This window comes from Tetrao urogallus (genome assembly GCF_951394365.1).
Source record: "Tetrao urogallus genome assembly, chromosome: 1".
Classification (NCBI taxonomy): domain Eukaryota; kingdom Metazoa; phylum Chordata; class Aves; order Galliformes; family Phasianidae; genus Tetrao; species Tetrao urogallus.
In genome coordinates, this window is record NC_136813.1 from 76592006 (window position 1) to 76604507 (window position 12502).

Below are 12502 nucleotides of genomic sequence, written 5' to 3' on the forward strand. Positions count from 1 at the left end.
AGGGCTACTGCTGTTAAATGAATGAGAGCTTATTTGAGGATTATGCCTTGCTTTCCTGTTGGCATCACTGAAGCAACAGAACCTCCTTCATTGAAGTTTAGCAAGCCAGAGTCGGCCCTACCTGGTCTGTTAGCATTGTGAGTTACTCTTAGCCAGAGGGGCAGGGCATAACAAACTTCAAAATAAACTAATTGAGGGAAGCTCATTTGAAAGCATTTTACTAATCGGTTTGTCAGATGAAACCTTGAGTGAAATACACATTCACACTCTGGAGTTGTTCAGGAAATCGCTCTCTTTAACCAGTCAGGTCAGTGTTTACAGTGATGTGAATGTTTTTCTGTTCTTGGCCAGCCCTTTAAGGAAATGCTGCACTGGGAAATAGTAATGTGCCATCTACAGTTCTGGGAGGTTTTGGGATCTCAGCAGTTTTGTTTTCCTGAGGTATATTTTTGCATTGCTTGTAGAAACTGCATATTTTTGGGAGCCCTGTAAGTAGCTTGATTTCATTTAAGTGTCTTTCATCGCCGTGTCACTCTGGTTTAGACTAGAAAGTTTTTTTCAAGATATGAATGTGAAGTCTTTATCTTGCTGAATATAAATGGTACTTCATACGGCCCGTTACTTCTTAAGATGTAAAAATAATAATAAAATAAAACCAGGGTAAGAAGATCATTGAAGAGCCAATACTGTATTTTGATATCATCACTACTTGTACACACACTCAGAATAGTACTCACAGCTGTAGTGTTTCTTGTCCTTTAGTCTAATTTACCCACATCATCTACTCAAATACTTCCCTGATCCCTCTTTTTGTCCCTTTGCACCTGAAAGCTCTTTTAAAAGCCCGCAAAACCTGTAATTCTGAGCCGGTGTTTCTACAAGACTCTCTTTTACAAAGGCAGTGACTTTCCCCTATTCATGCATCCATCTTAAGCTTCTCTGTTCTGAGTTCTTTTTTGGAGAAAGGTAATCCTCGGGGTATTTGAGTTCATTGTCACAACAGTGCAAGATTTAACCAGTTGAAGCTTTGTTTGTCACTGAGACGATTGTGATGAATATGTTAACTCTCCCTTCTCAGTGTTAGGTATTTCTATGCTTTTTCCTGACCATATTGTTTAGCTAACTACTGTGGCAGTCAGCACCGTTTAAAGGAGCAAGATGGGCATTTCTCAACTCTGTGCCAGATGAGAATGTTGCTTTTTATTCAGTTACCTAGGGTGTGAAAATGGACTGAAGAACAGTTGGAAGCAACTGCTAGGAATCGGCAACGCTTCAGAACTATGATAGTTTTCATTGTTTTAATTTCCTTCCTTTGTTTAAAAAAAGAAAAAAAGAGAACAGAAACAATCATACAGTGAAAAAGACGGTGGTTGCTTAATTCGTTAATGTTTCTAAAGTAATTTGTAGTTAAGATAAGTAGTATTTTAAAAAAGTGTTCTCCTGTGTGTCGTTGTCTTGATAGTATTTTTGCTGTTGATGATATATTTTGGGATTTTCTATTATAAATAAGTTCTTGTTCCTCCCCTCATGGGTAATTTGACAGGTGGCAATTTCTTTGGGAAGGTATTCTTCATATACTTTACTATTATGTCCAGGCTCAAGGTTAGTCATTCAGCAGATTAAAGCTTTGGTGGAGTGAAGAGGGCTGCTGTAGGTACCTATCTGACCTGTCTGTCTATCCAGTTTTTATCTGTAGGGAAAAAAAAGTAAGGTTGAATATGCAGGATTGCAGTATTTCTTATTCTTCAATCATGTAGCTAAGGCAGGGTAAACATATTGGTTTAGAATATGTTGATCTCTCCTGCTGGTTCTTTTTAAGTTCAGTTGTTCATCCAAAGCCTTTTCTGGTTTCAAACAATTATTTCTTAACATCTGATGTTCCCTGTTCTGAAAAATAAAACTCAGGCAAGAGGCAGTATTTGGAAGGCTCAATAAAAGTATTTCTGTGATCATAATCCATTTCCTTGCAAGGACAAAAAGCCTGGGTACTGCTGTACAAGATATGTGCAGGTGGGATGCTAGGACCTTGTTATAACAAGGGCTGCATTTCGTATGTTTTGTGCCCTAATGGAAAGGAGAGGATCCTTCCTTATTTTTGAGTTTTTTCCTCGTTCATTTTATGAAAGTGCTAGCAAGCTTTGAAAACTAGGATTTTTTTTTTTTTCTCTGAGACAGGAAGGAAAGAGGATTCTTGTGATAAAACCTTAATTTTTGGAGCTATTTTGTCAGATTGTAAAGTAATCTTTGCTGTAATTTCAGAGATATGATACTGAAACTGTATTATTGTTGTTCCATAACACCCTGTCCTCTACTGTTATCATAAGAGCTGCTGCTGGAAACCTTTGTTCACATTGTGGTCATTAGACAAGTGAAGGAAAGCAGAAGCAAAGTAGCCCTTGCTATATCCTTGTTTCACCTTAGTCTGCGAGTTCAGTCCTTCTCCTACTGGTCACCCCTTGCCTGATGGAGCCCAACATATCCCAACATATCATTGGCCTTCTGGGCTGAAAGTGCACTCTGCTAATCATGTTAAGTTTTTCATCAGCTGGAACCCTGATGCCCTTCTCAGCAATTTCTTTGAAAGTTTTTTCACTTCAACATATGTTTTCTGTTTGAGAGCAGGTATTACCAGCTGGACCCTCAGTACGTGAATTACTGGCCCACTGCACTACTCCAATCTGTCATCTAACTTGGAAGAGGCGTCCCCGTGAGCTGTCAGTACTCTGTTGCCCTAGTGAGAATAATTCACTGTTGGACCCAGTGAATGGTGGCTTTGCAGTATCACTACCTCACTCTGCTCACACCACCCACCACCTCACTGTGCTCGCATCCACTGTTTTATCTCCATCAGTGCTCAGCAAGTGTTGATGAATGTCAATGGGTGCCATTTTTTCTACACAGAGGAATGTGACACTCCTTTCTTAAATCCAGTTTCAATTAGATGCAGTTTTGTCAAACTGTAGAAAAAAACATGAAGAACAAGATGAGGTGTTATTCCTTGGTTACTTTTTGTACATCCTTTCATCAGGACCAACTGGGATCATTTATGCAGGCATAATTTCCTGGTGACTGTGTCAGGAGAGTACATACTTAATGGCTTTTCACTGATTTAGTTTAGTGATCGTTGTAGTGTATGCGTTTTCTAGTCTCCAATCTAAAATACTTGTAAGGAAGACATCTAGTGGACAATCGGTGAAATGTAGGGAAGATCATTAATTTGGTGCAAAGGTGCAGATAATTGGGCAGGTGTGCTGTATAAAAACATCTTTCTTTAGGCAAGACCTATTCATGAAGTCTTGAGGAAAATCAGACGCTTCTTAGGGTCATCTTTTCTAAGTGTGTGGCACATAATTTCCTTGTAGCCGTTCCCTTCTTTTTGTCTTCTTCCCTCCCCAGCACAGGAAGGGTGTAGCATTTGCTTCTCTCTTTGTGGTTATTTTTTTTGTGTTTTTTTTTTTGTGTTGTTTGTGTGTCCTTCTCCATAGTGCTTATCTTCTGTTTGTTACAAGCTGAAAGTCCTCCTCCATTTGTTCTCCCTGCTCTTATGAAGCCTTGTTCTTGGTTGCTGTAATAAGCCAATGTACAGCATACTCTTGCATTTGCATTCATCACCGAGGTTTTGCTGCTGCAATTTCTTGTTCATTGTTTGTAAATGTTTATTTTTTCCAATGTGTAAATTTTTATAAAGCTTGAATCTGAACATTGTCTCTTTGAGAAATTACCATACATTTAGGAAAAAGAAAAAGGCAAAAAGTGAGAAGTAGGAGGAGAAGAAACATCTCATTGTGTTCTTCAGGCTTGATTTCATTATAAAGAAAACCCCACCTATCCAAGCAGGCCTTATTGAGGGCTGAACAGCTGAGAGTAGACAGTGTACTTCCCCCTAGTAAAATGGTGGCTCTGGCTTAAATATCTTCATTAACTTGCTGCCGGCTGGTTTTATTAGTTATGCAGTGTTTGGCATGCCATTGCAGATTTCCATTTATTGCTGAGTGACTTGTTGAGGAATAATGGATCTGGAACTATCAGCAACTGACAGAATCCTGGAAAAAGCAAAAAAAAAAAAAAAAAAAAAAAAAAAAAAAAAAAGGGAACTGGCCACTCTGAATTTACCTATGAGAGGAAAGAAAGCCTGAAATTCATTTTTTTTTTTAACAAAGCCGTCATCACTGTCTTTCTTTATTTTGTAGTTTTGCCAATTTGAGAATTCACCCTCATGGATTAGTGTTGGTGGACCTGCAGAGCTACAATGATCATACAAAAGGAAGAGAGGAAACTGATCAGGTAGTAGGGATGCTTTTCTTATGCTTAGCAAACTGCATGGGGAACCCCTTCTTTTCTTCACATCTATTAAAGCATAACTTGGTAAAATATTTTTAAATAACTGTGTTCATTCTATCTTAGTGCTCACAGATGTGGAGTAGTAGTGGCTGTTGTAATCACATTTGTGTACAAATGCACACACATACTTGCATGGATGTAGTGGGCTTCACATTCTTTGCTATACAAGTTTCAAAAATGTTGCAGCCTTGTTTTAGCCTTCCTATACACAGGGCAGAGAGAGAAGGGATGTTCAGCCCACCACACGGTGTACTAGAGTATCATTTTCTTCTCTGATATGGGAGACGGAGAACCTTTGTTCTAAAACTTTTCTTTCCCAGGAAGAAGAATAATTGCTGCTTTTCTGAGGTGAAATTCACAGTTGGGATTTTGGGGGGGACTAAAACTTTCCAGGATTCTTCTGCTCCCTCTTTAAGTTGGGTCTGAGTGTTGTGGCCATTAACCCAGACAGTTAAATGCAGTGACAACTGTTAGCAGTATGTGTTTGCTTGCTACTAATGAAGCCAGGGCAGATAATTATTCATGGACTTCTAATGTTATGTTACAAGTCCTTCACTACTGATGCTTCTTATTATTGCCTTCTAACTAGTCTAATTTAAAAGATGTTATACATCAAGTGATCACTTCTATAACTTCCACCTCTTTTGTTTGCTGTTTTTTCAGCTTCTAAACAAAGTAGAAGAAAGAATGAAAGAATTTTTTCATGGCAATCTGAAAAGGGTAAAGCGGTAAGTTCATATATATAGACTTCCACATTTGTCTAGGTTGCTAAAGACAATAAATTATGCTTTGCTATGCTGCTGTGAATAAGTAGTCTGGAGTATGAATTCTTGTGTATGTTTTTCCCCGAATATTTTGAAACTGTTTTATAGCAGAATTAAAGACACTGATTTTTCTCATGTGAAGCTTGACCTTCAGTGTTGTTACTTGGGCAAGAATTATTTCTTTTATTGTTTTCTGCAACAGTTGCATGAATTGGTGGGAGAAAATGCAAACAGGACGCAAGAGCGTTCTGCTGTGGAAGAACTAGGGAGCCAAGGGTGGCAGCAGGCCAGTCCAGAGCATGAACTTTACCTGCAAAATCCAGTCCCCGGCTCCTGATGGGGCAAGCAGGGCTGGAGTGGGTTGCTGATAGTGCCAGACAGGGCCTTATACTTCCAGGCTGGGTGTCAGGAGTGGCAAAAGATGTGGGCAGGCACAGCTGTAGCTTAGCTCAGACAAAAGCGTAAGCCAGAGCCAAGGTGGGCATCCTTTCCCACTGCTGTCTCACGTGGCTTGGTCCCAGCAACCAGAGCAGGATTATCCAGATTTATCTGATGGAGCTGGGTTTGAGAATGGGCAGCAAGCGGTGGAAGTACTGTCTTTTGTAGAACACTTTTTAATATTGACATACTATTCTGGGTGTCTGTAGAATCCCTATTATGTGAACTTGTTAAACATAGGTCAGGAAAAAGTCTATCTGAAGTGATCTAGATTAGTTTTGTTTCCTGAGTATAGGAAGATGAATTTCTTTGGACAGTGGTTCTGGATTGGATCTTGTAACATGCTCCTCAACTTTTAAAAATTTGTTTTGCATCCTTCTGAATCACACATGATTCCTAACAAAACTAGTGCTGCTGGAAATTGTTCTTTCTACCTTTTTCCTTGATCTTGTGAATAGATGCTCTTGCTTCTTCAGCATGTGCTGCCATCGCGTGGTTTACTGAGAGCAGAAATACTTTGTACAGTGTTTGCTGAGAATCCCTAGTGAATTTGCAAGAAGCTTGTCTGTCTGATTTTTCTCCTGCACCTACTCCTGAAAAAGACTTAGTTATCTAGAGTGTACGGAAATTTGATGAACTCTGTGCCTGCGCAATTTGCATGAAATGGAATTCAATCATTTTAATTATTTACTACCATTTCAAAAACATTTTGTCTTTTCAGGTCTAACGCTGATTTCAACCATACTTGTGTTGGAATTAAAAGAAAAAGGAAAAGATCAAACACAAAGCAACCTGTTTTTCTAGGTGGCTTTGAAATGTATTTTAAAAATAAAACAAGCTGGCAGCTGAGATGTCACATATGTGGATATCAAGAATTGTGCTTAAACATTGCAGACCTGGCTCAGCTTAAAGCGCTGTCATAGCTCGCTTTTGTGTTTCCATATATGTTTAAAATGTCTCAGTACAACTTTAGAAGGGTGAGACTCACTAATCTCAAAGAAATTGCATTCTTAGCTGAGCTAAAGATGGGAAGAGGCTTTGTCATTTTTGATTTTATTGTTGTTTGGTTTTTGGTTTTTTTTTGTTCACATTCTGATTTTTGTATTGTGGCAATTTCTGGTCATAAACTGATTCTTTTGCAGAGGCGGTGTTACATAAGTCTTTTCTCTTAGAGGTGTATTCATGCACTTTGTAGAACTTAGTTGTACATGAAAAGCAGTCACTGCTACACCATTGGTACCTTAGCAAATTTTGTATATTTAACATATGGCTCATGGGTTTGTTAAATGCCTTCAGCATTAAATCTTGCAAATTTTCTTGTTTACTCTTGTAAGTGCTATTTATTTATTATATTTATTATGCAGAAGCCAGTGATTGTTAAAAGGAAATATATAAAATCATTCTCACAGGTTTGGTGATCTTTTTCTCTCTTCTCTCTTTCTAGATTGCCAGCCATTTTGAGAGGAGGTGTCATCGATAGATACTGGCCCACAGCCGATGGGCGCTTGGTAGAGTACGACATAGATGAAGTTGTTTATGATGAAGATTCACCTTTTCAGAACATTAAAATTCTGCATTCGAAACAGTTTGGGAATATTCTTATTCTCAGTGGGGATGTCAGTAAGTATTGTCTCAGTGGAGGATCTTCTGGGTGAAATCGTAGGAAGTGTTTTCTCTTACTGTGTCAGTTTTGATGGTTACTGAAGGTTGTGGTTCTGATACAGGAAGCTAAGTCTTGTATATGTATGTGTGTACGTACACATCTGTTCCTATATATAAAATATTTAAATCAGAAAGGGTGACCAGATGTAAAAGCTGGAGTATGAGCAAGGTATATGCTCTTTCAAAAGTGTTTTTCTTGCTGTGGAAAATACTACAGGAGAAGTGAAGTTAGCGTTCTCTACCACAGCTCATTGAATCACTTTGTTCGTTTTATCTTTTACTGTTTGTTGTGATAGCAACCTCTTGAGGGCTTCTCTTTGACAGTAAAACAAAGTACTTTATTAATCTTCAAAACAGAAGATTGGAATTATCAGGGAGTATCCAGAAGAAGAAACGGTGGTGTGTGGGGGGTGGTAATCTGCTGCCCTATTTTTTGTGATGCTGAAATTATTTCCTCAGTGAGATCAGCCAGAACAGCTGTATCCCATTTAGCTGCTGTGTTGTTGAACTTGTTTTGCCTCTTTCTTCTCCAGAATGCTAAGTTGAACTTCAAGTTAGTAGGAAGAGTGACCCAGATTTTATGAGAGTTTCTATCTATGGACTACCTCTGCCTGTTGTTCTCTGTGTTTTTGAAAGTGAATCTGAGAGAAGATGGGTTACTGTTCTTTTAATCCACATAAGGATGCTGTTTGTAATGAAGACTAGACATATCAAGGAATATGCTTTGTGAAGTCCCTTTGTATTTATATTTAAATGCACTGACTGAAGTAAATGAGGGATGTTCCTGTCTAGGGTTAGGATAGCTAATTTGAGGCTGAGTAATTAAGACTTTTGAATATAGCTTTTGAAATCACCAGAGATACCTCTAACCATTCAATGTAGCTATCACCATCTGTCAAGGGGACTTAAAGAATTCTGTGCAGATGGCAGCTGTGAGTGTTGTTAATACTGAATTCATCAGCTGAGTATTCTTTAATTCTGTTAGAGTTGTATCTGAATTGCCAAATTAGGTATTCCACACTTCTGGCCAGAAATTTTCATTTTGATTTTTCATATGGAAATGAGGTTTTCTTTGAATGTTGTCACAGCATGCCACATAGAAAGAGAAGTATGCCATTACTTATTTACCTTCCACAGAATTTTAAAACAATGGTCTGTAATTCTGTCATTGTGCCATTATAAACTAAGTGCTGATTGGCAGGCACAATATTAGAATGTGCTTGGTATAGCAGCACATCATTGGTTTGCTCTTGTAACTTAGATCTGATATTAGAGCCAGGAAAGTTATTGCCTGTTTTGAAGGTACCAGATATTAATAGTCATGCTTATTCTTCTGTGCAGGGATCTGCAGGGTGCATCTAGGTTGATCTTTTTAGTTGGGGTTCTGAGAGTGCTTCCTAAAGTCTCCTGATTGTCTTTTGCTGCATTAATTTGAGGTAAAAACCCACTGAAGTGTGTCAAGTGTGGACGTCAAGTCCTAAGTACTGCCTCTTTTGCACTGCAGATGTGCTTGTCTTGGCATACAGTACTTGGTAATGTTGATGCAGCCACTGTTGAGTTTGCTTTGAGGAATGCAGAAGTCCTGTATGAAATTCAGAGGAGGATTTCATTAGTTCTGGTAAATCACCAGTCTGCTTCTACCTGACGTGTCTCAGCTAGGTTCTTTCTGTAGCTACTCTTACATTGATCTGTACTGTATCTCCTGGGGATTAATCAAAAGAACTAAAGATGTTTTTGTCCAACTCTTTCTCTTCCTTCCATTCAGATCTGGCAGAAAGTGACTTGGCATATACTCGAGCCATAATGGGCAGCGGAAAGGAAGACTACACTGGCAAAGAAGTGCTGATCCTTGGAGGTGGTGATGGGGGTATTCTGTATGAGATAGTCAAACTGAAGCCAAAGATGGTTACTATGGTAGAGATATCCTTTGACAAATGACTGGTCATTTCAGTGTTGTGCAGTCTGCATGTTTTAGCGTTAAGTACAACTACCAGACTCTAATTTGCATGAGGAGATAGTCTGAATTGAAATTTCTTTCTTGTGAGCCTGGAGCTTTAACATTAATAGTAACCTAATGTGCCATAAACAGTGGTTGAAAACAAAAATAAGTGCTTTTTGACCCTCTGTCTGAATTTGGGGTCAAAGATGTAAGCTTGGCTATTGTGATACATAACTACACCTTATTATTCCTTTGTGAATTTCACCTTTTTGACAATTTTTTTCTTGAAGAAAATGAAATTCTCATAACCTGTATTATTTCTGGGATGCTGAATGCCTTAACTGTCTTCAAACATTGACCAAATGGTGATCGACGGGTGTAAAAAGTACATGCGTAAAACATGCGGAGATGTCTTAGACAATCTGAAAGGAGAGTGCTATCAGGTATTTTTTATTTTGCTTTTGTTGAGAGTAACATTTCAAATGTGATATTGAGGCTGGGAGATTTTGGGAAGAATTTTTTTTCCTTTTTCTTATGAAATTCCTAAATGCTAATAGCTGCCAGTGGAACTTGTATTGAAAGTATGCATTATTTTAATTCTTCACTTTTGAATTATTTTAAAAATAACTATGTATACCCAGAAGGAATGTGAAATACGAGAGTTGCCTATTGCCACAACTTATAAATGAAGAGGAAATAGTTATAGGGATGCAGTCTTAAATACAATTCCCTAAATTGCTATAAAGATCTGAAAAGAAATGTGTATTTAAGTTAGGTCGTTCTTCACTATTGAGAATATCTGTTTAAAAAAAACTGCACTTTTTAAAAAAATTTTCAGAGAAAATCTTACCACTGCACTCTTAGTGTTTAAAGGCATGCAGTCTTCCGTGCCTCATCTGACATCTTTTTATTGATATGATCTGATATCTTGTTCTGTTTTCATTCCTGCTCCTTAACGTTCTCATAAATACTAGTTTGAAGGTGTGTGTTTAAAAAAAAATGCACATTAAAAATTAACTGAGAAGTTGCATGCTACTTTACATGAGTCATTGGCCCTTCGTACAAATACCTTATTTTACTACTGTGTTAGGAGACTGGAAGTGTTACCATTTGACAGAACAGAGGCTACCTAGAAGTCCGAGCTAGGAAATTGAGTCTTGTGGTGCCTTGCACTTCTTATTATTCCTGCTTTATAATGACATAAAAATATGAAAATATAACTAGAAGTTAAATCCATTTTTAATTTTGCTCTTCATTCCTTGCTTAGTTCCTGTGAATCCATGTTTGTTCCTTTTTCCAGGTCAGTTCTAGGGTATTTTGAAGATTAATTACAGTATTTCATTCTTTTAGGTTCTAATTGAAGACTGTATTCCTGTACTGAAGAGGTATGCCAAAGAAGGAAGGATGTTTGATTATGTAATTAATGATCTGACAGCTGTTCCAATCTCCACATCTCCAGAAGAAGGTTAATCTTCTAATTTATTTTCCTCCACTTCTGTGTAACTTCTCAATCTCAGTCCCTACTGCATAACAATTGGCAATTTGAATAAAAAACACTTTGATTCTTACCTTTCTTTTAGTGGGAGCTTTATTGAAGCGCAGAAAATGATAGCATATCTTTCAAATTTCTCTTAAGCATTAGATAAAAGTAGGTGCATTGAACTTCTTTGAAAACTGTGCTCCAGAATAATGTGAGCTCAAGTAACTCTTGAGAAAAGTGTTCAGTGAGTTCACGTTCCAGTATTGTATGCACTTGCACCCATGCTGCCCCATATCCTCTCCCTACCCAAAGTAATGAAAACATTATTAAAAACAAACAAAAGAAAACATACAGAATATTACATTAAAGAAAACTAGAGATATTCACTTCTTTGTTGCTATTGTGTGAGGGTTTTATAGAGGCTTTGTGTCAATGGTCCCTCCACCAAGAATGCAGTGGTTTACGGGCTGGTTCGGCCCGGTTCCGTGATGAGTGGGGCAGAGGGATCAGCAGATCCGCGCCTCTGGAAAAAAGGAAACAGGGGACCCCAAAATAATTGAAAACAGTGGCAATGATCTGAGAAGAAACAAACTAATTTACTAAATACATTATCAGAATGCAAGATAACACACTATAATACAATATAATCAGAATTGAAGCTAATAAATCAAATATAATGAGAGAGAGAATGTCTGAAGGTGGACAGGCTTCACCACAACGCTGAGGTGAGATGCGCAGTCCAGTTGGGCAGCAGGGAGGCGGGAGCAGCACCCACCACGAAGGGCAGGCGAAAAAGAGCCCATCAGGTGACCTTGCCAGGAGTTAAATCTCCTCTCCCTGACCGCAAGGTCCCCTGGGGAATGTAGTTCTTCTCTTCTTCTGGGCAGGTACCCAGGACTTGAGCGTTGACAGTTAAACTCCTAGTGCCCCACATGATGTTATGATGTGAAATACCGAAAACCAAAAATCACAAAACCATGACACTTTGATTTATTTTTCTTGTTTGTTTCTTTGTTGTTTTCTTTCAAGCTGAAAGATAGCTGCTTTCTAGATGGTAGGCGTGTTGTAGGTCATGACTATATAAAGCCAATGATATTTGTTTATTGATCATACTCTGTAGATTCTACGTGGGAATTTCTGCGATTGATTCTTGACCTCTCAATGAAAGTCCTGAAGCAAGATGGAAAGTATTTCACACAGGTATGGTATCTAGATGTAAAGAAGTACTGCTGTTACAAGTATTGTAATCTATATTTTTCAGATACATCTTTCTCACAAACAAAAACAGACAAACAAAAAAACCCAGCAAAACTAACAAAATATAGTAGCAGGCTGTTTTCTTTCCTTATAGTACTTTGTTTGGATTTTTGCATGAAATTTGGGCTTTCCAAACTGACTTGTCTCCTTCCATTTTCAGCTGAAATTGTTTGTGCCTTTGAACTTAAAAACATAATTTTAATAATCAGGAAGGCATACTGCAAAATACTTCAGCTGCAAGCAGTTCTTGGAAAAGCAGAACAGGTGTACTTTACAAAGATGGACATGGTTTCTAAGCTAATGTCTTCAGTAATACAGTGTAAGACATGAAAATTTGTGTTATCCATAAAGATGTAAGAATTTGACATAGGTACAGTGTGACAAGAAAATTAGTCAGTTGGAAGTAAATATTCTTTTTGCTTTTTTTTTTATCAATTCCTAATGGAAATTACTGGTTTTGCTTTGTGGAAAACAGATTTTATACATTTTAATCTATTTGTTATAATGCTTGGCATTTTATGAAATGCCTTATACAGTTCATATAAGACTTTGTTCTTGTATCAAGTTTCTAATCCAATTCCATTTAAAAATAATTAAAAATTGATATGCTTGCTACAGTAT

General features: G+C 37.8%; 1 protein-coding gene across 2 annotated transcripts in view; it reads left to right on the top strand.

Annotated features, from left to right (window-relative positions):
* SMS (spermine synthase) overlaps window positions 1-12502 on the top strand; it is a gene marked incomplete at its 5' end in the record, with an annotated part of 44034 nt that overhangs the window by 18499 nt on the left and 13033 nt on the right. Inside the window, 7 exons of one of the 2 annotated variants that reach the window (XM_079546008.1) lie at window positions 4191-4284; window positions 5005-5069; window positions 6988-7163; window positions 8971-9119; window positions 9492-9587; window positions 10495-10609; window positions 11745-11824. In XM_079546008.1, coding sequence (XP_079402134.1) covers window positions 4191-4284; window positions 5005-5069; window positions 6988-7163; window positions 8971-9119; window positions 9492-9587; window positions 10495-10609; window positions 11745-11824 — 775 coding nt within the window. The remainder of the gene's footprint in view (window positions 1-4190; window positions 4285-5004; window positions 5070-6987; window positions 7164-8970; window positions 9120-9491; window positions 9588-10494; window positions 10610-11744; window positions 11825-12502) is intronic. The other variant, XM_079546007.1, reaches the window with a different exon arrangement.